The sequence below is a fragment of the Engraulis encrasicolus genome, chromosome 13 (assembly GCF_034702125.1).
Source record: "Engraulis encrasicolus isolate BLACKSEA-1 chromosome 13, IST_EnEncr_1.0, whole genome shotgun sequence".
Classification (NCBI taxonomy): Eukaryota; Metazoa; Chordata; class Actinopteri; order Clupeiformes; family Engraulidae; genus Engraulis; species Engraulis encrasicolus.
The window spans coordinates 50205697-50232861 of NC_085869.1; the positions used below are offsets into that span (position 1 = coordinate 50205697).

Sequence of the window (27165 nt, forward strand, 5' to 3'; positions counted from 1 at the left end):
ACAGTACAGCCGGACGTGTCAATCAAGCCTCTTTGGCCAGATTGATGATGGTTGTCACTAACAGACTACTCTTGTTTCAGGACACCATCACGAAAACGCTGTCTGACACTGACCATCTGGGCCCAACACAACAGAACTACATGTTTTGTGAACCCGAGTGGATTCTGATCTAGAACACATGGAACATCCAGCCAAATTCCCCATGTGTTCTCATAGGGCCTCGCTACCTGCGAGTGCATTTAATTTGGCAGTAAAATGCCCCTAACCAGAAACAAAACAGAACCACTGATATGCATGGTTCAGAGACCTGCACCACTACGTCACTCCAGGCCATGCCTCAGCACCCCACCCACTCCAGTCCTGTGAGTGCACAGCTTTCGCACACCAGCCCCAGTGGTGAGAGTTCTGTGTTGTGTTGTGTAACGAGGAACAGGCACAGGCCCTCGAGGGATGGAGGGACCTATCTGTTTACATGATCATCACACGTGCGCGAGGGTGGGAAAGTGAGAAGGGGGCAACCAGAGAGCACCACCAGAGAGAAGCCATCTATCCCCCCGCCCTTTTCCGCCACACTTCAGAGCCCAGTGCCCTCCCCGCCCCCCAGAGACCTGGGATGGGCTGCTCTGGGCTGGGCTGCAAAGTATGTTTCACAGAGTTAATTAAACACATACAAAGAGGAACCAAATACACTCTCTAGAATGGTGTCAGTGTAAATCTGACTTGAATTAACAATTCTGCAGTGTTAAATCAACACTGAGAGGGTCAAATTCTCAACTGTGTTGAATTACAAGCTGCAAAGTTTACCATGGTCTGGGCTGTGTTGGGCTGGGCTGGGTGAGCCAGAGATGTAGCCAAGGGGTCGAAAGCAAACAGCCCATTGGAGGCCCACCGCGGTCCACCAGGACGCGCCCCAGACGATTGGCTAATTCGTGACCCCTGCCTGCAGCATTGCGTGTCACTTTCCATTTCCTCTTCCTGTGACCTCAGAAAATTGACCCTTTACATCACAAGGGTTATATAATAGGAACGCAGAATGGCTTACACCTGTCAAAACTCAGCTCTGAGAAGAATATCATTTTGAGACATCATTTCAGTATAGTTGACGTAATTGGCCTATGTGAGGTTTATTTTCACTTGTAAACCCTTTGAGACAGACAAGTCTCATAGTAACATTTCAGTAATAGATAAATATTATACTACTACATGAAACAGTTACAGAATGCTCTTGAGATAAGGTGAGGATCTATCAGCAAGTTTTGATTCACAAAATCTCAGAGTAGACATTTTGTATTCATCCACTGCCCTTGAATCTGCTAATGGCCAAAGATTCTATAACAGAGCACTCTAGAATCTTTGGTTATCGGAATGGAGAACAGATAACTTTCAGCATTTACAGTAGGTGGAGCTCTAATAAGCTTTCAAAATGAATGTCAGACAGTGTGCATATTGTTTGTCTTTTAGTGGTGCACTTTGTGCACTCAGAGATGGCTAAAATAACTTCAAGGACATAAGAGGGATGCATGATGATCCGCCAATTCGTTCTCTTCAACTGGTCTTCCTTCCTCTGGTGCACCCATACGGCTTCTGTAATCGCAAGTCCGTCACTCCTCTCCCCAACACTTGAGGCATTTCTGAAGACACTTAAATGCTGATCCCCAGCCTCTGAAGTTGAGGCGGGCCAGTGACCTTTGGCCCTTGATGCTCCTTACTCCTCCCTAGCCTGTCTGTCTATGTGTGTCTGTATGCACCATACAGCTCGTTCTTGTCATTCTGAGGCTTACTGGAAAACACCGGCTTCACTATCCCTCACTTACTTACAGTCTTATCTCCATGGACTGAGGCAGCCTCACTCTATTAAGTGGATGGCTGTGTGCAGGAGCTCAGAAGCCCGCCAAAGTCCAAGGCAATCAACTCCCTCCCACACACAATACGCCTCTTGTCCGCTTACAAATGCAACATCTTTAAATATCATGGCTGGACGGATGGACGGACAGCTTGACAAAACAGCTGGGCAAAGAAGGGAGAAGAGTCTATGAATGGATCGGATGAGAGGAGGGTTTCAAGATGTCCTCTTTTTTTACGTCTTTGAGTGGGAGACGGAGAGGGAGAGGAGGGAGGTGGAGGAAAAAGAAGGGCTCTGTTTAGCACCGCCAGAGACGGACAAAAATGCCATTAGGGGCAATATGAAATATGCAATATCAAGCCTTGTGCTTCTTATTATGAGTACGGGTAGTCCTTCTGAGCATAGCCTGGGCATCATGTTCCCTACAAACGCAAACACACAAGCACACAAGATGCTTTGAGGCATTCAGTCTGCTTGTATTTACAGTACCGGTACATCAGTGAAGTTGCAGTGAATACATACCGCTTTTCATTTCCAGGCTGAAGCCAGTTGTTTGTTATGAGCAATGGTTCACAAACATCTCACATTTCCCAAAGGTTAGCTGGGAAGGTTAGTCCGAACTCTGAACACTTCCTCACTGGAGAATTGCGGACAACCACAGGAAACTGACCGGTCCAAGAGTTTCAAGTATATTCATGACATTTCCATGTATCTCCATGCCTTCTTGCATTATACAGCACTTTTTCTCAAAATTGTATTGCCGGCCTGTTCTGTTCCAGAGGTACATAGAGTAAACGTAAAAGGCCTCTTACAGTGCTATCTTCCTCAATATGTACAGTGTAATAAATGGTGTATAAACTATGTGAGACCATGTACTAGTGTTGTAATTACATCAGTAAGAGTGCTGACCCTTCAAATTCCATTATCAGTCTGATGATCGCAACTCTTCATTTTTTGCTTTAGAGTTACTCTAAATGTCAGGTTCTGTGGTTAAAACTATATATTTCAAGAGCGTTTTGACTGTCTGAAAAGAGTTGTACTTTTGGGCCTTCTTCGTGTCCTTTCTCTGCCACTTCCAGTAAGACAGGCATACTCAAACGCGGCTCACGGATTAAAATTACTTAATTGAGTTTCAGCTCCGATACAGAATTTGGGTCATCTGTTCCAGGCTGGACGAGTTCATGACTTTCCGCTTATCTGTGGCGGTCCACGGTCCAAGTTTCTTGCACGGATTAGATGTTAAATCTATTTAGACTACATAAGAAACGGGTCACTGTGTACAATGAGAGGAAAGGACTTTGAGCACTGTCCACTAAAGCCTGAAAGCCAGAGATCAGTCTCCAGGGTGTGCTGTGGTAGCATTCCTTCCCAAAGTGTCACGGAATATCTAGGACTCTGAACAAACTGGTACATGGATTTGTTTTGATGGCACAAGGATGCTGTAGTTATAGACTTTTCCCAGCCATTATGCGTCAGAAGCACCAAAGCCATCTTCTATCGGGTTGGTTGGCAAGACAAATAGGAGAGAAAGAAAAAATAAAACATCACGCTCTTCATTGTGACAAACTTCCTGTGTTGCTTCCTGGCCAACAACAAACACCCCGTTTTTCCCTCCACTTAGTGGCACAAACCCAAGCCATCTCTCTTTTTCCCCAGACCATTTTCCTGTTACTGTCCTCTCTTCCTTTTCTCTTTTAGGCTTGTTTTTGCTGAAATCTCCAATTTGCTCTCTTTTTTCTCCAGGGCCAAGGGGGAATGAGCTCATCTTTAAGAGGAACATCTATGTGTGACATTTCAAACCCCTCCCTGTTCTAAGAAACAAGGGTGGCGGTAGGACCTAGGCACAAAGGCCGCCATTGATCCGCATTTAGATATTTCCATGCAAGGAAGCGAACACGCACAAAGAAGGGTCTACAATATGGCTGGAATGTGCCATGGGATTCCCAACGGCCCCCTACTTGCGTGTGTTTGTGCACCGAAAACCTCATGATAGCCACCAGTAGCTGAGACACGGTGCAGTTCTGCGGCAATGCTGTAGGGGGCCTACTCAGGGACTGCACAGGGAGTGGTGGCGCATCAAGTCTTAGTGAGGAGAGAGTTTTTGTTTTGCTATGGAACTGAGTTCTAGGCCTTTTCAAGTCGATTTCACAGCTGTTTCTTAAACGTGACGTGACTTGACTCATCCACTATGTGTGAAGAGATGGAGTGTGGGGAATTGGTTCAATCTGTGACTTGGGAGTTGTTGAGGTTCACAAAAGTGCTTGAAGTATGAATGGGGCTGCAATACTGCTGTTAGGGTATTTAAAATAATGGAAATACCATCATGGTCTCGCCCACCATAGAAGTGACATCTCAAGGATATACAGTAATTTTTTAAGATCATTTCTGAAAACCCCATTAACAGAGTGTAGCTCACGTAGTGAAAGACATTTTCACACAAATGTCATAATGATGAATTTTCCAAGGCCTCTAAGGGGTTATCCACACCCACGTTAAGTGGACACTGGAGGGTAAAGTGATACGGGTGAAATTACTCCATATATTACAAACAATATGGCTGACTGACACTGGCTTTTGGAGTAAACTGTTGAATCTCTACAGTATTTCCAACAGCACCACCAGCACTGGCGGTGAAGCAAACGGCTAAAGCAGAAGATGTGATATAGACACAAACCAGCTGCCTCTAATTTAGCTCCCGGAGGACTGGGCTGATAACACGAGGCCATGATGTGATGAGCACACACACACACACACATGCACGCACGCACGCACACACACACTGTACACATGTGTACTTCTGCACCACATACTTGATTGAGTAAGAGTTTTCTGGGACTGTTGAGGGGAGGCATAGAGCTGCTGCTGATGATGAATGAACACAAATGAAATCATCTCACAATGACAGTGAGAATGCGAAAAATGTTGATGTGATTTTTTTTGCTTTGTCAACTAAACCTCTCAATTTTAGAGATATCACGATTTGTGTTATTATATAGTTATTTAACCTTAATTATATATCATATGAAGCACATCACTTTATATATTAATGTCGTTAGTTAGAAGAAGCTTGCAGAACATGTGGGGCACATCAAATCCCAATGAGGCTGGGAAAGGAAAGCCATCAGGCTGTAGGGTGTAGTGGTAGGATGTGGCTGGCATTCAGTGAGGTACGTATATAGGCACTGTACGTATATGAACATAAGGTAGAAAACTATACAACAAACTGAGGAAAAGGATGTTCTTAAATGTTAAGCTTTGTGTTCGGAAAAAAATGTCCAACCTTGACTTGTCCCACTGGTGAGCTATCAGCAGTCAGAACCAAAAATATATCTAAGATCAACAAACATTTGGCACTTTGTGCCAAGAACATCCACGCACAGCACAGAGGTGAACTAGGAGTGGTGCCTTGACGACTGAAGGGGCTGTTTTTCCACCTCCGGCCCACACGTTATTTTTTTCTGTTGTTGATTTAAAACAAATGATGAGGGGGAAATGTGCCAGTCCACTGCCCCCTCCGCACTCCTGCAGACCCTGGCACTCAGGGGTATCGCGTTTTTAAGACAATCAAGGCCTCCTTTTCCCGTTTTCCGGTACAGTAGAAGACAAAAAGACAGCTGACAAGTTGACCCGGGCCAATGAGGCCCCGTTCGCATCCTAAGGAATGTGCTTCCTCTCCCGACTCCCACTCCCTCTTAAGGGATTTCCTCTGTTGCAATGGTGGTGGACACTACAAGTATGTTGGATACGGGGGCTGCATTCGCTATGGTGGCCACGGTGGTCTTAATATGGTTTGCTGTGAAGAAATACTTTGTTGGGCTGTCAGCAGGACTATTCTGGCACCTGGATTCAATATGAGTGTACTTTCAGTACGAGATTGATAGACAGTGTGTAATCGCTTGGCCACAATCAGATTGAAATTGATTTACATGGCCATTACCTAAAACAGCAAACTCAAGCCCACTTATCACAGATATGGAGAAAGTACAATGGGTATTTTTCTATAATTGCGTATTCACTACTTTAAAATATTGCATGTCCTCTAACTCATGTCTGAAATCCTTACTCAATAGAACCAGATGGTGTCCATTGTAAAGGGCCGTGTTCTGAGTGTTCTATCGGAATGATGGAACTGCTAACTTATGTGGGGGTATTCCATGCTTACTGATTGGCTCACTGGAGGCGGTTGTCTCGGCAACCTCTATCTCATTAAAGAGGCCCTGATGTTTAGTCTACTCCTCTGGGCTTATTTTCATAACAGGGGCTCTGGCATTCAAAACTATCTCTCCTCTCCTCCTCAAATCTTTACTAATGGTGCTTCAAACATGGATCTCCTTAACAGATGGCACATGCGACAGACCAAAACATGGAAACGTGAGTGGAACAGGTGTGGGGGATTGGGACTTGAAAAAAAAACTGAATTGTTCTATCTGCTGCATTGTTGCACTGCTGTGATGTTCACTAAACCTCTGAATGGTAGAAAACAAACAGAGAACGAGGACAAAACGGAGGAATTTAAGTGAATAAAAAGAAAGAAGACACTCACTCTGCCGCCTTTTTCAGGGTAACACTGGCATCCTCCACTGCAGTCTCTGCCCCCACAAGGCCCGTCGTACTTCTTCTTGCTTTGCTGAGGGATAAAAAGGAAGACCAAAATTAGAACAACAGTATTAACTTCGCTTGACTGGTGAGCTAAAAGGAGGCCTGTACAGGACATTTCTCCAAAACTGTAAACATCCCCATCCCTCACTAACGTTTCAACTCATAGTGCAGCGCGAGTCCATGGCTATGGCTGAAAATTAACACCTGTGTCATCATTAACTTCCTAAAGACGTGAAAAAATGCTTTAAATTACTAAGCATCTTTCGTCTCTAACAGCAACAAGTTGTTAAACTTACAAACGAACATGCTGTATGAGGGATACTGAGAATCTTTTTATACAGATTTCGATACAGTATCAATTAGATGGTAATGAATACATTAGAATGAGATTTTGTTTTGTGGAATGAACGAAGAATGGTGAGAGTGCATATAATGTATGTACATACACTCTGACAAATGACTAATTCAAGAAATTCGGAAAAATAATGAATGAAGCAAATGCACATATCAACAGACTGGCTTTTCTTTGCAATGTTTATTGTCCTGGATTCTGTCAAGGAAACAAAACCGAAACAATCAGGACGGCACCCATGATTTGAATCATGGAAATGACTGAGCATGTTCATAAAGTACACAGAAGTGCACTGCATGGTGTGAGAACATGGCATGCAGTTCTAATGGCCTACATTTCCATATAAGGCGTCTGAACAGCCTCACCCAGATGTGTGTGTGTGTGTCTGTGTGTGCGTTTGTGTGTGTGTGTGTGTGTGTGTGTGTGTGTGTGTGTGTGTGTGTGTGTGTGTGTGTGTGTGTGTGTGTGTGTGTGTGTGTGTGTGTGTGTGTGTGTGTGTGTGTGTGTGTGTGTGTGTGCACGTGTGTGGTGCTTTCCGTCTGCGTGGGAGTGCGTTCAGTTGTAATGGCTTTTCCAGCAAGTAAGGTCAACCCATGAATAAATGAATATGATCCGTTGACCATTTTAATGAAGCTAATGGTTGGTCCAAAAGGGCCTCTGTGAATGGTGAATGGTTAACTCTGCATTGTGGTGGTCACATTGGTCTGGAGGACCTTAGTCAGTGACGTGCAACTGGCCCCCGAGATCAAGTCTCACACCTACGCACTGATTCCAGAGACTTCTGCTTATTCAGGCCTAGGGGCCAGCAACGTGCTGGAAACAGTTCTAAACCCCCCCTGCTGCCTCTGGACTGCCTGAAGAACATGCTGATGGAACAAGCTAGTAGAAGGACTTCAACTGTGAGACATGTGATGAGGGAACGAGGGACGAAGAATCAGAGGAATTTTCATTCCCCCCTTTTTGTCTGTCTCCCTCCATCCTCACTACCACCATCATCCTCACAACCACTCTAAAGACACACACACACACACACACACACACACACACACACACACACACACACACACACACACACACACACACACACACACACACACACACACACACACACACACACACACTGAAATCTTTGACACAAAGAGCACATTGAACCCCCAAATGGCTGTCGCCACAAAGGGGTCTTTCTGTGCGGGCGACACAATCCTTTCTCAATCCCCATATCTTCCAGACAGAACGACGTCTTGTCGTCTTTTCCTCCTCAGAGAAATGTGCTCTCATTCCTTCACATGCCATGCCACACATCTTATGGCATAGACCATGGCACAGACATGCAAACGAATTTCACCCACTGTAATTGACATATAAGGATGCATGCAGCATCATATTAAGGTACAGGGCATTGGTTGCAGCCCTTGGAGCAATGTCAGGTTAGGTACCTTGCTCAAGGGCGCTTCAGTAATGGATGGTAGAAGATCTGAACTGATTTCAAGACCAACTCCCTAATCTTTAGGACTCAACTGCCTTTGACTTCCACGTTGCTAGTACCAACTATTTACACGACACAACATCGTATCACGCCTCATACGATATTGCTGAGGGACACGTAAACACAGTTCTCTATTTACATGCTACACATCTTACTGAGGAACATGGCACTAAAGGCGCGTTCAGGCCGACAGAGAACCGTGCTGGTGCCCATTTCGGCTCCAAATCTTGAGTTTAGCCGGATCACACCGCACTCTCGATTAAAAGGTGCCAAACATAAACAAAAACTGTGCAAAATTGAAAGAAAAATGTCTGCACACTTAAATCCCCTTTGTATTCTTTTTAATAGGCCAAATCTTGAACCAGCTGACATTATAATTCCGTAAATCTGAGCGTTTGAGAACCGGGAACTTGTTTTGTGATGCGAATCGCAAAATACGACAACGTGAACGTCACCAGGTTCGTCCGGGTAAGACACAATCATGTGCATAAAAGATGCCACACTTGTTAGCGAGGAACATGGCACAAACACAGGCATGCTGTTCACACGGCACAACATCATTAGCGGGTTTAAAATGAGCCCCATTGTTTGGGGCCCAATGGAAACAGGGAGTGATGACAAACGGAGGAAAGACGACCACACAGGCAAAAGGCCAAATTGCTATTATTTTAACTACACGTTCGAGCAATTAGGAACAAAAATAATGAATAGCTATTCCAGGTGGAACACTGTTATTGTTTGGCCTTAAAAAGAGAGGCCTAAGGCAAAATGCCAGTGCTGAAATAAGAAGACATCCAACAATGTGTAACATAAATGCCAAGTCTGATTAATCGAAAGATAATGATGGCTCTTTCAGGTGGGGAGTAGATTACAGAGTAACTCCCACGTCCACACTTGCAAGCTCTATTCCTTCATGCTGTGTGTGTGTGTGTGTGTGTGTGTGTGTGTGTGTGTGTGTGTGTGTGTGTGTGTGTGTGTGTGTGTGTGTGTGTGTGTGTGTGTGCGTGCGTGCGCACGCACACACGTCTTAAAGGTGCTATCCATGCTCTTTGTATTACAAATGATGATATAAAGCAAACTAGTGACACAAAGTCATCAGAGCAGGGGATGTGATAATGAGATGTGGCTTAATACCGGTGCTCAAACAGCCATTAAAACTTAAACAAGATGCATGTTACTGCCAATTATCTTTGCTTTAGTAATTGCTAAAAGCTGTTTTTCAGTGAAAACTACCATGCCTGAATTTGTTTCATTACTTTGTAATATTACCTTTTGACTCCTTTCAGGATGCGAGAGGAGTCCAGAACATCAGAGGACACACTGATTCATTGCATGGAGGAACATGAGAGAGCTTTACATACAGTACACAACTCACACTGAACAAACACAAGTTCGGGGCCCAGTCTGCACTCCGATGCCAATGTTTCCCGCAGAACATTTGTTAGCCAAGGTGAGTGCAGGGACAGCGGATATCACAGACATGTGACTACCATGCTTGGAAAAGCTACTGTATTTTGCATTTGTGCATTGTTCACATAAAATGTGATTTGAAACCCCTTCAGAAAAATTGTAAGGCCACTCAAGGACAGTACACAATCTGTATTTCAGAACACCTAGTCTAGGTGTGAAGTGTGTGTTTGTAAAGGTGGCTTGACTTTAACTATAAAGTGCTTGGGAAAATCCTGGATAATCTAGTGCAGAAATACCACCTTAGACATCAGCATTCCTGTAAGACTGATATACCTCTCTCCTTTGCTACGGTAAGACACATTGTAAAATACCCTCAGCGACCACAAGCAGTGAATGGGGGCGAGTCTAAGGGATGTTTCACTCACTTTGTCTGTGAAACCTGTTAATCGCATGACTGGGCCATGGCATGTCCTGCACAAACACAGGAAGGACAGACAACATAGGGGCGAGCTTTGTTACTTTAAGCATTTTTCGATGCGTAGGAGTAAGATGACCACACAAAATCCAAACCTGGCCAAACAGTAAAAAAAAAAACACAACCCCCAACTGAAAACAAATACCACCAACGTCATGCCTTGCCTGCTGTTTCAATGGCCCAGGATCTAAACCAGAGGTCCGGGCCCAGACAGACCCAGTCCACCACAACAATCAACACAAAGACCTTTTGAAGAGCGTGAGCAACAGTCTGACTATGAGGTCTGACATCAGTACTAATTGCAGCGGGGGGAAGGGGAGTTAGCATCAATGGCAAAATGGAGCCTTATATAGCCATTAGCCAAACAAGTGTTGCTGGGAAGATTCTGGAGTGCAATCCAGTCCACAGTGGAGTGCAGGCACATGGACACTCCATCGCCTAAACAAACACACGTATTTAGCCAAACATACTGCTGCTAGGAAGACGGTTGAGTGCAATCCAGAATAACGTGCAGACACATGGATATTCCATTGCCTATACTTACAGACAGAGCAGTTAATAGAATCCATGGCAAATGCAGGCTTATTCAGCCAAACAAGTGCCGCAAGATGGCTGCAATCTTGCAGACATATGGACACACCATTGCCCATGCCCACACACATATACCCTACTTAGCCAAACATGCTGCTGGGAAAGACTATGGAAAGCAATCCACCAGACACGTGGACACACCATGGCCTACACAGACACATGTATACACCCATTAACGTCATTAAAATGACAGCGGTCATGTTTCTGCTAAGGCTCTTGGCAGTGTAGGAGTTGTTTTAAACCATTTAAACCATGACAAAGTTGCGTAGGAAGTTTTGTACATGTATGTGCACTGCACATATCAGGGCTATTTATGTTACAAAAACCTCTTAGGCTAAACTCTAAACCACTCTCTATAAACTATCACACTAAAACCCTTTTGGGTTCCATATGTAGTCCCTTAATGCACGCCATTCCACCAGGGGAATGCTGTACTAGTCACTGAAAAAACGTTACTTCCATAGTACTACACCTCTATGACTATGGCCTTTAGTAATACATTACGACTTACTGTAATCATTGCCATTAACAGCTAATTTGTGTGTTACAGCCTTTCCCATTTATTGGAGTGTGCCAGCCTCAGTGGCAAGTATTTACGTGTAGTACATTGCTGCAATACCACACACTGTCAGAAATAGAGCTTGAAATGTACTACTACTATGAGCGTCAATATTTCCCAGTTCACATGTAAAAATAACACATAATTCCCACGGTAATGAAAATTACTGAGTGACAGCCATTTTCAATATAATAATTAAGTGTCTATCTCTGCATCTTTATGAACGCCAAATATATGCCTGTGTGTGTGTATGCTCCACAGTTGCCAAAATATTCCCATAGTTGACGTCACCCATTAATTACTTGTCAGTCATCATTCACGGGAAGGCCTTTTTTCCGCTTGGTTTGAAACAGCCCTGATTTCAAAGGCATTCATAATGTAATTGCACTACAAAGCCTTCCGTATAGCTTGGGATGTTTGCCATGTGTTTTACCCCTTTGGTGGGATTTTCGCGATCTCAAGTCTGCTAGAGTGGTGGTCTTGGCCAGAGTGATGTCTGCCCTGAAGACAATGATGTTCAGGCAACAAGATAAGTCAGCCATGTCTCACTGAACACCCCAATCCCCAAAGCACTGGAACTTACATAGGTCCTACTGTATGTCCCCAGCCTCTCCCCTGTCCCCCTTTTACGGCAGGAGCCACTGATATTGTTGGAGGTGATGATTCTGGAGTTCGCACAATTAAAATCATTTCTTCTTTGTTTTTTTTTTCTATTCCATGGCAGGATTACCTTTCGACCATTGTCTTCATCTTGAGAGAATCTGATGAAGACAACGGTCGAAAAAAAAGGAAACAGGATTTTAAGTGTGCTGACTCCTCACTCCAAGAGCTACTGATTTTGTACCATGCATTCTCGACTGCACCCTGATGGCTCCTTGCAATGTACAGCTAGAAAAACCTTGAAAGTCTCATAGACGCCGCATGGTGTACGCATGGGACAGGAAACACAAAGTGTCTCCTATTGTAATCTGCAGCACCCTATAACTCAGCACCCCAGTCTTAGAAATTACATTTGCAATAGAATTAAGTTACATTTTCAAAGGACCTAGTGAAAAGTAGGGTCTGCTGTAAACGTGGCTTCCTTTGATATAGACCTAAAGTGCATGGAGAAATCCTGGTTTGTGTTCATAGTACGACGCTTTGGAGGACTTTATCAAATATGGAAGCGGCCCTCAAATGAAAACGGTCCCCCACCCTTAGTGTACGCATATGACAGAAAACAATAGTGTCTCCTACTGTAATATGCAATACCCTATGCCTGTAGCTCAGGCACCCCAGTCTACCACCCCTCACCCCTCTGTCTGTCTGTCTGCATGTGTGCAGTAAATCTGGGTCCTGAGGCTTGCCACTATACTGCTCTGCTGCTGCTGCTGCTGGTGCTGATAGCACTGCCACAGGCCCAGGCATTAGTCCTGACTTATCTTCACGCATTACTGCAGACGGCAGCTAAACACACAAAACACACACATGTACGCACACATATAGTACACACAATACAGTCGCACCCACACCCACACACATGCAAGACACACACACACACACACACACACACACACACACACACACACACACACACACACACACACACACACACACACACACACACACACACACACACACACACACACACAGCGAGAGAGACTGCTGCGTGTGCTCTTTCTTGTCGGTGGGCCTTGAGGCAGACTAAACATTGGGGAACCCATAAAGAAAAGGGATCAAACAAGCCTTGAAGCGATAGTGCTGTCTCTCATCAGCTGTTCATCAACACAGTGTTTGTCACTTCACAGGAGCCTAAATGCAGTCAATTACAAGGTAGATCTTAACATAGCAATTAATGCAATGGCACGTGACGATTTATTTATCATAACAGGTGGTGATAATCATTGTTCGCTCTGGGAGCCAATTGCCATTTGATGTAGATGTAGATAACTCTGGCATGGAAAGGATTGCCTACATATCAGGTTGGTGTGGTAGTTCCCCATTTTACATGTAACCAGGGCCGCTGACAGCTTCGGCAGGGTCCAGGACAAACTCATCTAAAATGCCCCCCAGCCCAATAGATACAGTACAATGTAATGAGGACCCAGTTTTGGGTCAGAACTCTCCCTGTGCCCGGGACAACTGTCCCCTTTGTCCCCCCATGTCGCCCTCCCTGCATATAACTACAGGAAGGTCTATACTTCTATTGGAAAATATAGTATATAGAGTAGACACTAATTAATCTCCTTTAGAAATAAGTATGTTTTCTTTTCTCCTCCCTAGGGCCATCAGACAAGACTGGCTGGTGAAGACACTGCAGCTGCCTCACTGACTTCCAGCACGGACATAATGTACATCGTAATGTACGTAAATCCAGGTTTCTGAGGTGGTGTGTGAAAGCCTGATGACTGCCGTATCATATTCCTAGTCTTCCGTTCAGTTACAACTGAATCCGATCTCTTGCTTGGGTGGCCAGCGGGTCTACAATAAAGTAGACACCTCGTCCCATCTTACTTTACAACATAAACAGCCAGCGTTCTGGGCATTTACGTAATGTACACTGACATTTGGGGATGCCATCAAATAGAGTGGTATTGGGAGTGCTATGTCCCTTAGCTGGCAAAGGTCATTAATACCCTTATGGGTTGTTATTTAATATAAGTAAACTTCTTGTGTCCACCCATGTGTATTTTCATCCTCATCCCCATCCCCACAGACAAATAAAAATCATAAAGAGCGTTTAAGACACAACATATTACTTAACAACCATAACAACCATCACAAGGCACACACCAAGAGCTTCTGACCCGAGGGACCTCTGAACACATAACATAACATGACATAATTGTGTAGACTACAGACTAAGTAGTACCATTACCATTGAATAAGCTTAGTGTGGGAGGGATGGACATTGGTTCTGCTGTGGTCGGCTCCCTGACTGAGTCACTTCCCCAACGGCCCGTGACTCAGACCTCTAAGTGCTTTTGCTGTTTACCGCAGAGCCAAACTACGGGCCCCGAATTTTCTGGTCTGTGCCGCTGAGACTTGCCGACAGGTGCCTGGCTGAACTATGGCTGCTGTCAGAGAAGCCTGGAAGTTGCTGAGAGCCTTGAAGTCCCTGTAGCACTAATTGGAATCGGCCAAGGCCTGGTGGAGGATCCTAGCCTCCAAAACACATGTGTACACACACACACACCAGCATACAACACACACACACACACACACACACACACACACACACACACACACACACACACACACACACACACACACACACACACACACACACACACACACACACACACACTCACTCTCTCTCTCTCTCTCTCTCTCTCTTTGCCTACATTTACTGTAATTCAGAGGGGATAATTTGAGGATAGCTAGACACAGCTACATTATATGGAATGGAACAGATGTCTTGGAGAAGCCAAGCCAAGCCAAGCCAAGGAGAAGCCAGAAGTGAGAAGCACAAAGTAGCAGCCTGTGGCCAAAAGGTGGAATGGGTCCAATGGACAAATTATGCCCTTAACTGCTGGGGTTTGAGGTCAGTTCCCACATTTCGCTCCAGAGTGGGATTAAGCAGATGGCCTGGGAAGAAAAGGCCGGGTCTTTTGATCAGAAATCAACTTGCAACAGTAAACGGGGGATTTCAACATCTGGGGGTATACAACACGATGCAGTGTAAACGGGAAAAACTTTTAGGAATCCAGTAAATGGGACAAGAAAGTCACATGGGGGAGGTTTTTTTTTGGGGGGGGGGTGCCGGGGATAAACATACTGAGAGGTTAATACAACTCTCAAGAGGCACAGTAAACTGCGTCATGTATTTTATGACTAAGAATGCATGCTAACGGTCCTAATGTATAAACTTGTCACGGTCTGGCAAAAATGTTTCCCTTGATTCTCCTAATATTAACTTCGGCATTGAACACCACCCTCCCTCCCAGAGTGGTGGTCAGCTTTGTGCCCCAACGGGGAGATTCAGTCTGTTTCTGAACACCCATTAAAAACTTCCAGCCATTCTTTTGCATTGGGCCCTGAATTGTTTTAACAGATTATAACTCTGCCACCATTTACCCGAAAAGGAAATGTATGTATATGTATAAGGAAATGGCTGGAAGGTCTCGTATCAATGGCAGATGACAGACTCCATTTTGGCGGTGGACTGCACAAGCAACCACTATCAGAGTTTGTGCCTGATACCATGAGCTACCATCGCTCGCTGACGCTGACGTTCTTGGTGTTTTTTGGGGGGGAGTTGGCCAACTCCCAGGAGAGAGGTTACTGTCAGAATATTATCAACTCTTGTCATTTGTCATGGCAGAAAATTCCTGGTAGAACATTATTCTGCCTACACAGTCCAGGGCCAAGGAACAAGGTTGTGAAACACTATTCCAAGCCTGGGAGAGTGATTTCAAGAGGGTTGACTTTGATTGCTTGCCTGCTCATTTCATTAAACTGGCCATTTATTTGTGCACATTTCTGTGTCAATGTTATCCTCTTCGATGTTACAACTGTGTGAAATCCTAATAAAAGAAACAGACAGGGATTGTTGGACATCACTTATGTGATGAGAAAGGCAGAACCAACTGAGCCACGGCTCGGTTTACAGAGCATGGAACGATGATATCAAACACAAACACCACCTCTTCCTGACTACACTACCTGCTGTTTTCCCAGTATCCCTCCTTCACTCAACATCAGCTAGAAAGGAAGAAAGAAAAAATGGAGCCTGTCAACCGGGACCCAGTGTTTGATGTCCCTGAGGGAAGCAGCTTCAGAAATCACCACCTCCACCACCAACATCGACTTTCACAAGAAATATGGCAGCTTGGTTAACGCGACACCTTTGCTTTTCTGGGTCACCTTTTGGACTCTGAACATGAAAGGGGTAATTGGATATTTCTTGCCTTGAAGGAGGAAAAAAAATAAATCCACACATAGCTGCCTCCTCGGTTGAACTGTGATGGGGATGGGGGGGGTCATCAGATCACATCACATCAGATCAGAGGAGACCCTTTAGTGTCATGGGTGGTGATCACAAGTCTAAGGATTTAGGTGTTTGTGCCTGACCTCCTGACCAATGGCCGCTTGCATGCCTCTCTGTTCCAGGCCCCTAAGTTACTAGAACCAGGCCTGGGGTGGTAGTGGTGGTTGGGGTGGCCACCCTCTCCAACGGTGGTGGTGGGGACCATATGACCCTGGCCAAGGGGGGTGGTGGGGCCATACGATCCAGGCTAAGGAGGGTGGTGGTGGAGTTGACAACCCTGGTGAGGGGTGTAGGTGTTGGGCCCGTACAACCCAGGCCAGGGGGTGGTGGTGTTGCCGTCACGACCCTTGGTGGTGGTGGGGAGACGACCCTTGGTGGCTAACCGCTGTTTGTGGAGCCAGTCATGCTTTTTTGCGCCTCTAAGATGTTCACGGTTCAATGCACAGCTTGAGGCATAAAGGTCAAAGTGCACCACAAAACTTGGACAAACAAAAACAAAAAATCTAGGCCATATATTAGAGTGGTCTTGTCACTCAAAAGCGTTTTCCTTTTTACATCCTTCTAAACAATTCTAAATAATTCTAAATCTTACACTATTTATTGACCCATTTTGGTTGATTGTCGAACTGTGCGGCTGACTTTCTGGATGAGAGTCATCTGCAGTGCAAAGTCTGAGTTAAACATTGTTCAGTTAAACATTAACAAAAGTATGTATATTTTTCTTCAAAGCCACGAAAGACCAACAGAAAGATTCTTTCAAAGGCTCACTCTTTTGCGACCTTTGTAAAAGGGCTCAATGCCACCTGTTGCATTGCAAGCAATTATAAAGTGGAGTTATGTCCACATCACTTATAATGTAGACGTGTCCATCCCTAAGTCTCACTGTTCATGATGAGATGGGGATGGGTGGGTGGCTGAGACCTTGTGGTTTTCATGGCCATGGTTATCTGGGAGAGCGGCAGCAGAGTAAGTGGGTGGATTTCGGGAGGCGAGGGAGCGTAAGAATTAACTCATACAGGCTGACTCTTCATGGCCAAGGATGTGGGGGAGTTGGACATCTTCCATCTGCCAGGCCAGTGTGAAACCAACCAGCCGTGCTGGATCCCCTCACACAACATAGTGCATTGACACTTTATAACGAGAACACACACATGCATGCATGCACGCACACACACACACACACACACACACACACACACACACACACACACACACACACACACACACAAACACGCACACACACAGGCTCACGCCTCATCCTCCCTGCTCGAAACCAGTATGAATGAATGGATGTGCTGCTGTGTCTGCGTGATGACCACCATGTTAGGTAACTGTTACATTTATATACAAATGTCAGCATGTCCTGTGTACTGTATGTGTATGTGTGTCTGTGTGTTTGTATATGGCAAGTGCTGGGTGAGCAAGCATGAGGCACAGAGAACAGGGAGTAAGAGGTGGAAAAACACATATAGAAAAAGACAGTAGAGTGATAGAGAGAGTATAGATGGAGTGAGTGAGTGAGTGCGAAAGAGAAAAAAAGAAAGGAGAGAGAGAGAGGAAGAGTAGAAAAAAGGATTAAAAGTAACTGAGAAAGTCCTCATTAACAGGTCATTAATCTTGAGACCAGGGGGCCTCTGTCCATGTAAAGGGAGGGGGAGATCCAGTGGAGGGTTTCCCCTGTGGGTGTGGTTGAGGGCTGGGGGTGAGGATGGGGTGTGGGTCATGCCCCAGCGGCAGCCAGGCCAGGGAAGCAGCAGCTACGTAGCTATCCCAGGCATGCGTGAGTGGGATTTACACTGCGGGCCGGGGCCCCATGGCCCCACGGCCCAAAGTCATCACCGCCCTTCGGCTTGGGGGCCCAAGAGAAAGGAGGCAGCATTACAACACTGGATAATCCACCAGATACACATGCTGGGGTATCCAGAGACAATTACCACTGATTAGATACAGCCCCCTGGGGCTTGGCTACTAACACAATGATGACACTGATTTTTGTTGGAGAGTGATTGGGCACTGATGTGGTTCGTCTGTCCCTGTTCTGAACCAGAGCTGCTTTTGTATGATTCTGTTTGATAAATGGCTAAACAATCATGACAGTGATGACAATTCTTTTTTTGGGTGCAGCATTGAAATGCTCTTGTTCCTGTGCTTTTTAGTGTTCCCTTTGTGTTTATGGTATTGTAGTTTCATGAAAGACAAGAACGATGGCCTAGAGCTGTGTGATGTGTTCAAAGCTGCCCTTGAGTCCTATCATGTATAAAGATGTTCACACACACACATGCACACTAACACACACACACACACACACACACACACACACACACACACACACACACACACACACACACACACACACACACACACACACACACACACACACACACACACACACACACCACGTTATACATCACAAGGTGTCCAACTCCTGAACCATTCATTCAGAGATGCTAATCTTAGAGATTGTAGTCTGGAATTGAGCCTTATCGCACATAACAAACTGCAGTTGGAGTAACACTACCAGCATCACCCTTTGGCAAAGACACAATATGAGCCCAGACCATGAATGAAACCTGGCTGAGGGTTGCATGACTACTAGGGCACGGCATCGCTAAAAAAAACCCTATGTGAGATAAGTCGCAAAGTTGGAGCAAAGGGTCAAAGGGCCTTGTGGATATGTGCATGTTTCAGTGCCACATTTAGGAATCAATGTGTGTGTGTGTGTGTGTGTGTGTGTGTGCGTGCATGCGTGCACATGTGTTGACCACTAAAAGGTCCGTTCTTGAGGTTCTCATGAACATGAAGAGTGCAGCTGGAAAAGGAAAATGGACCAGATATGGACTCCATTCGCACCATTACTCCATTCGCACCATTGCTCCACATTCCTCAAACAAAAGCATCAAAACAATGATCAGATGCTAGCACATAAACACATTTTTAGACGCAATCTTCAATGTCCAGCTTACTATTATCCATCCAACAACATTTAGCCAAAACAAGTGGAGCGAAAAACAAAACAAGCATAATATTATTTCTCTTGGCTTGGGGGAATTGTCGCTGCCTTTCTTGAAAGGAAAAAAAACTTTCTCCATCTCCAATTTCTTTACTCTATTAAAAAGATAAGGCACATTCCTGAAAAAACCTTATCAGCTACATCACAGGGCCGCCATTTTGATTGAGCTCTGGTTCTTTTTAGCCATCTGTCATCACCATAGCGCCCATTCCGCAGGCCAAACTTCCTGTCCCATCACGTTCCATATCCTGCCCTTGCCCCCTGAGTAAACAAGGACGGTCCAACTGTACGGAGCCCCGACTCTCGAAACTCTAACACTCATTACTACATCAGACTGGGGGTGCATTCCAACAGCGGCGTAGAACAGGGGGGGAAAACCCTGACTCATTCTTAGGGCCCAGACCACCTGGGGGGCCCACCGGGGGCCCTCCAATGGAAAATAATTTTCTTCTTTCGTTTTTTTAAAACATTATTTTTAAAATAATGTCAATACATGTTGGCAATTTATGTAATTCCAATGTTCTCTGGAAATACATCTGTTGAATTGGATATACTAGCCTGCAAATAGGCTATATTCTATATCGGACACCCCCATTATCACGCATTGGTTTAGTCCGCCCGCTCGCAGACTTTTGATTGTACAATATGCGGAATCAACACTCACTCACTTCAATATTATGCATCAAACGCATCAGCCGGTTAGCAATGAAAGACGTCTAAAACACCAGTCTTTCACAAAAAGAATAGAAAGGCAAGAGAGACAGGGGAAACAAAATGAAGGAAAGCAACTGCAGCTGATTTCTTGCAAGAAAGGTGAGCCCAAATGTAAAAATTGCAGCCTAGGCTAGCCTACACAGTAGGATAACTGGTTAGGCCTATCCCATTCCCATTCCGTGTGGCCTTCTGTGACAGCCGAAGTCAAATGAAAAAAATCTCATTTTGTTGGCTATCATTGTGATAGAACCCATATTTGTCTTTGATATATTCATAAGTGTCCCAAAAGACCAACATGGGTCGATGTTGGTTCAAATATCCAAATGATAGCAAAGCTAGGCCTATTTGTAAAATAAATCCCACTCAATTTCAGAAAATGTCACGGACGTGAAGATACCCCCTGTCGCAGCAAGTGCAAATGGTGTGAACTTGAGAGAAGGTGAGCCTATTTTAGCTAATATCCTAGTCTTGAAGAAAAGCAGTTTCTCAACCGGGTGCACTGCCCGCCCTGGTCATCAAATTTGCAGATTGATTCTGTCCTCGTAACGATATGAATTAATCGACGGTCATGTTCATCAGTTGCCAATGTCAAGGTAGCGGTGCGAACAGCTGTCAGTCTTGAACTTTCATTCTGCTTTTATTTTGCGGTCTCAACACTCTCAATAGCAAAGCTCTGGTTACTTGGTCATGTCTCTGACCATCTGACAACGGCTGAAGTGTGGTAAAATAATGACAAGATTTTGACGGGGCACCAGTCTGCGTTTTGAATGCTGCTGACGACATTCTATCTGCGCAAACCGGTTTGCATAGCATAAGAAAAGACAGGCAGAGTAGGCCTAGCCTACCTCCGTGCTGAGCAGGTAGCCTATCTGCATTGAGTGCTCATGAAAATTACTACAAGGTAGGCTACTGTGAAATAGTTCCTGGCCAATTTAATTCTGCAATTATATGCAGTAGCCTAATAAATAATGATTTCAAAGAAATAAATATAGCTTCGGGGTGCCCTGACTTTAAAAGGTTGAAAATAACGACATCAAATCCAAACAGCGACAGCTTACTTTAGTTCTTTACTCTGCTTTACAGCAGGTTTTAAGCGACATTTCGAAGTCAGCTTCTGTCAGTAGCCTAGGCTAAAACACAGCTGATTCTCTGTTCCTTGCTCTCCCAAACACTGATACGGGCAAACGTGACGTGCGTGCGGTGCAGTGCAAGTGAACGAATGTGTGGGCTAGCGCGTGTGTTTCTGTTCAGCGATGCACATTGAAGAAAGTTCAGTTCAACATATCAATGTCTCATGTGTCCATAGTGCACGAAATAGTTGGCTAAAAGCATTGAGAAGAGAGATGTAGGCCTACCAGTGTCTCCCCCTCACACCATAGTGATGAAGTGATTAAAAGTCATCCCTATGAATATGATAGCCTACTTTTTATAACTGGTTAGGCCTATGTGAACGATTAAGACATTTTATATTTTTAATATGTGTATTAGCCTATGTCATATGATTGAAGTTGTGGATGATTCAAGTGAAGGAGAGGACAGCATAGAGGGGTATTCTGAGGAAGGAAAGAAGGATGACGATATCAGGAGGTAGGCGCGCGCGCGCGCGCGGGGGGGGGGGGGGGTGGTTGGGGTTGGGTAGGTTGGGGTGTGTGTAGGGGGGCCCGTGGAAGAGGTTGTTCCTAGGGCCCCAAATTTGGTGCTACGCCCCTGCATTCCAATATGCGACCTTGCGTCCTCCACTTGTGCTTGTGGCCTCACCCCACCTCCTGGCCCCTCCTCCATGGAGAAAACAATTAAGTTTCACAGCTGTCAGCCAAGCCAAAACCATTTTTTGGGGGACTATTCTTCATTCACCATCCCAATTGCAAATGAGAAAATGACATTACAATTGAGCGTTTGCAAGATATTGAAATATAATGCTGTTTTCAGTCATGACACATTACTTCCTAGTACGAGGCCACAAGTACAAGTGGAGGACGCAAGGTCGCATATTGGAACGCACCCTAGATGAGTGCAAGCACCTGTTCCTAAACCACCTCCTTCTTCTGATTCTGATCTTCCGTCTGTATGAAACAGATGAGGTGCTCCCAATGCTGAGCATTATGGGAGGTAAATCATCAAGATGAGATAAAATGGCTGAAAAACAAATTAAACAAACCACTAACATAAACAATAACAAGACACAAACATCTCTTCATGTCTTCTTGGACTTCAACATGTGAGCAGCTGTACATGTAGGTCTGTCTGTATCCAGGAAGTGCCTATTTCCACCCTCATCTCCCAATGGGAAGCCCCTGGAAACTAACCCTGCAACAACTAGACACCCCCCCCCCCCATCTCCTTCAGCTCACAAGCATGAGAAAAGTCCTACCAAGAGACAGACAGACACGGAGCCAGTGAACAAGAGTGCACACGTGAGAGAAAGAGAGAGAGAGAGAGAGAGGGTGAGAGGGAGGGGGAGAGGGAGGGGGAGGGGGGCAGAGACAGAGGCAGATCATGGACAGAGATGGAGAGAAGCCACAAAGAGAGAGTGAGAGAAGGGAGAGATGATGGAGAACAGGAGAAACATCCATACGTACTCTCCCAGCATAATACTCTGGCAGTGTTCCTGTATCAACATAGATCTGGTTTCAGGCCTAAAGTCTCAGTGAAGTCTCTCACAGCTGGATCTTTAGCCACAAAAAAAGCAGCTCTAGGTGAGGAAAAACTGAACTTCATTTCCCAGGGGGCTTTGCCTTTAATCAACACTTCCTGCTCTTGACAGAACTTAAACGACTGTAAGGATATTAGCAGGGGCCACCTTCTTCAAGCAAAGAGACCAGAGTGAGTGAGTGAGTGATTGAGTGTGTGTGTGTGTGTGTGTGTGTGTGTGTGTGTGTGTGTGTGTGTGTGTGTGTGTGTGTGTGTGTGTGTGTGTGTGTGTGTGTGTGTGTGTGTGTGTGTGTGTGTGTCTGCGTGCGTGCGTACGTGTGTGCATGTGTGCATGTGTGAGGGGTTCTGTGTTTCATTTGGTCTTTCGGCATTCATCCACCTTGCAGAGTCATTTTTGCGGCCTGAGGAAATGTTATGTTCAATATACTAAAACCTGTGGAGACATCCTGTACAAATACACAAGCTGTCCAAACTTATAGTGATCCTTCCCATTACTTCAATTATAGTTCCTAGTCAGAGAAAAATAGTGGCCTCTTAGTGACTTTAACTCATTGAATGCTGAAGTCTGCACTGTCAAGGGACATAAGGATTAAACAATAAGGCGGAGAATGTGATGAATTAAAAGCCAGGAAATGGAAAGAGGTTGTAATTCAAACATTCAGACATAAAATGTTTTGGCCATTGGGTGTTTCTCTTTTAAATTTTGTTGAGATCTTGGGACTGTAAAATAAAACAAATGGAAATGAAAGAGGAAAATGGTACTACATGAGTTACTAGCTATAACTTCAACTTTTAGGCAGTCTCAAATGTGTGATTTTTGTCAGCCTACTCCTATAAAAAGATAAATAACAGCGCTGTTCATGAGTCAACACACCCTCTTAAGTATATTAAATTCTGCACACACCCTTGTTCTCTCCAAAGGCACATCTTCTACATCAAAATAGGCCAGGACGACCATCTGCCACCCTTTGTTTGAGAATGTGATATAAAAAACCTACGCAAATGACAAACAGATCTGGGCTGATTCACAAACGTGAGAGTCTGTGTCTGACTGCCTTCCCAAACGTCTAAACTAAGATTTATGCATCTCCTTTACGCATCTCGCATTACGCATTTTACACATTAAGAACGCTCACGTCCATCCACTCCGTGTGTGTGTGTGTGTGTGTGTGTGTGTGTGTGTGTGTGTGTGTGTGTGAGCCCTTTCTCAAACTGTTCACATGGATCCTAACAAATGATCCAAGAGCCCCCTGTGAGAGCAGCAGAACACCTGCAGGTGCACACACACACACACACACACACACACACACACACACACACACACACACACACACACACACACACACACACACACACACACACACACACACACACACACACACACACACACACACACACACACACACAAAGCGGGCGTCCGGACGGCCGGACGTGAGCGCTCCTAATGCCAAATAGAGTATGAAGGAGACGCATAAACACAGCTGAGGCGATCCTTCCCTCTTAGCTCACCGCTGCGGCCTCTTGTCCCCAAAGGAACGGAGCGCAGCACAGCGCAGCACAGCGGCCAGCATGATCTGGGCTGCACGTGGCGAGGGAGAGAGAGAGAGGAGAGATAGGCAAGAGAGGGAAAGAGAGACAGAGACAGAGAGCGAAGGGGGGGGGGGGGGGGGGGGGGTCGAGAGAGAGGGGGGATAGAGAGAGAGGGGGGATAGAGAGAGAGAGAGAGAGAGAGAGAGAGAGAGAGAAAGACAGAGAGAGAGAGAGAGAGAGAGAGAGAGAGATGAGGATGAGGATGGAAAGGGGGGGGGGGTTCAAAGGAGGACCGTGGGCTAAGGTAGAGAGGCAGAGGGGATGAGAGGGTTGAGGGAGGAAGCACGGGCAGAAGCGTACCTTGTCAGGGACAGGGGAAAGGGGGTGAGCGGAGAAACAGGGGCAAATTGTGTCACCTGTCTGGGGTGGGGTGGGGTGAAGTGGAATGTATGCTGTGCAGAAGGGCAAAACTGTCCTCTACCCGGGGCGAATGAGTGGGGAAACAGGGGCAAAAGACTCCTCTGAGAGGAGCAGAGGAGGAGGGGTTGGGCAAAAAGAGGGGCAAAAGACTGTTCCACCTGGAGCAGGGGAAGGGGAGAGGGGCAGAGGGGAAGTGTCCTCTACCCCGGGCAAGTGTGGGGGGAAAGAGGGGCAAAAGTCAAGAGAGGTGGGAGAGGGACAAACATGTCCTCTGCCAAGACCATGACCCAGCAGCTACTGCACAAACGACACTCACAAGATATACGGCGAGCAATTAGAAGGACAAGCAGGGAAAGAGGGAGGAGAAACAACAGCAGACAGAGACACACAAGAATCGGCAGAGACCAGCGGCCTATATAAGGCAAGGAAGAATGAGAGAAAATTGTTTTGCCTCTTTCTTCTCTTTTTTGGGGGGCTGTATGTGCTCTGTCACCAAAGTCGGTGGATTTCCACAAGCACAATCCTGACATTCCAGAAGCTCACCCTGCACCCCCCCCCCCAACAGTGGAGTGGACACATGCATCTCTTACCTCCTGTCTCTGTCTCTCTCTTTCTCTCTCTCTTTCTCTAATATGTGTATCTGGTTTTTATGCTCCTAGGTGACAGCATGAGAAAGTATGCCCAATTTGTTTAGGAATAGCGTACGTCAAAAAAACCCAAAACAGAAATTTACAACCAAAGAGGGCTGGCCATCACGCATCAAAGATGATGGAAGACCATTCGCTTCCCAAGCCTCAGGTAGCATGCGTATTCCCATGAGTCCCCTCGAGAGAGGAGAAACAGAGGTCCGAAGACCGAAGGAGGAGAAATGACTTCAACAAATGCTCCCTTTAAAGCTGCCATACCCATGTCTAGGGACCAGGGCTGGACTGGGGCAGAAAATCAGGCCGGGCATTTTCAGTGAAGACAGGTCCTCCAGGCATTGACAGAGTCAATAAATAAAAGCCTGTGACAACATTTTTAGTCATCTATTAGAAGCTATTTTGACCACAAGAGCCAAAATGAATATGTAAATCTAACTCAAGGAGGTCAGCTTTACTGGCATGAGGACTGATACCACTATACTGAGGGGAGGACCAGGCCAAAATCATGTCCAACGGGCAAATGCAATCCACCGGGCAAATGCCCTGTATGCCTTATGACCAGTCGAGCCATGCTAGGGACTAACCTCTTCAAACCCCAATGGTGGACACACATACTTGTAAAGATGAAGGTGGGGTAACACAGCAGGATGGGGGATGAAAGACTCATCTTCTGGGAGGAAATGAAAGATGAGGACGGCTAGGAAGGAGGCTTGGCCTCTCAGGTTCTGTAAGAAGTATTACTGCAAACATAAGTCTCCAGTCCACTCGTCAGACCATACCCACCATACCACCTTGCCTTGACTAGTGAAGCGTGTGTGTGTGTGTGTGTGCGTGCGTGCGTGCGTGCACGTGCGTATTGGGGATATGAGGGTATAACACAGGGTATATGGTTTAACGAACATTTCTAAGAAGGATATGTTGGCTTGGCTTGGCAGGTTCTTCAATAAGTATTACTGTAAACAAAACTCCCCAGAGTGGGAGAATCCATCTCGCCTTAGTAAAAGAGCACAGTGGGGGGTATAACATAAAGATAAAGTTGAGGCATGGGAAATGTTTATAAACTTATATCCACCCCCAAAAGAGACCTCCAATATTCACCCAGGGCCTCTCCACCTGGCTTAGTTCACCGGAATCACAGAGATTTAGCATCACGCCACCCAGCAAGAATGAAGGGCGGGGGGCCCTCTGTGTATATGGAAAAGCTCATCCGAGCCATTATTTAAAGAAGCTTGACCGTGAGTGAGCAAAGATTGGTAAATTACTCAGGGTGGGATCAGGAGAGCCAGAGATGTGTCACAGATAATGGGAGGAATAACACTGGAGACTTAATCATGCACATGCAGTATATTGCAGAGCAGTGTGGGGCCTGCCATAGGGTAACAGTATGGATGGACACAGTACAGTATGGTTTTGAAGATGCTCATTCATGCCATGTTATCAAGAGACTTCAGCTGTAGCAGGGACGCTGTCAGCTTTGGCCGGGCCAGGGACAAATTCATGTGAAGCGACCGCCCTGTCAATACCTACAATGTCATGGGGACCCAACTCTGTGACCACTTTCACCCTGGGCCCGGGACAACTGACCTGTTTAGTGGTTTAGTATGATAGACAGACGTTTCTACCTAAGCGTTCTTCAGCGCCTTTTCTACAAAAAAGTTTACATTACACTTATCCCAAGAAATATACCCTACATACCCAACCCAACAGCCCAATATATCCAAGATTTATCCACAATGTGGACGGACATGGGAGGAGGGTGCAGGGTACAATCAAACAGAATGTCAGCAGGCAGTACGACAGAAAATAATTTCTGTAAATTCTGTAAAAGTAGTAGACTTGCACTTTTCTTCTACACTTAGTATCGAAAATTGCCTAATATTTGACCCACAATGTCAATGACATACTGTAGAA

At 45.5% G+C, this 27165-nt stretch overlaps 1 protein-coding gene across 2 annotated transcripts in view; it reads right to left on the reverse strand.

Moving 5' to 3' along the window:
* The window catches only part of col4a2 (collagen, type IV, alpha 2), a 105836-nt gene that overhangs the window by 69511 nt on the left and 9160 nt on the right, over positions 1–27165 (reverse strand). For both annotated transcript variants that reach the window (XM_063214209.1, XM_063214208.1), the window contains exon 4: positions 6387–6470. In XM_063214209.1, the coding sequence (XP_063070279.1) occupies positions 6387–6470 (84 nt within the window). The remainder of the gene's footprint in view (positions 1–6386; positions 6471–27165) is intronic.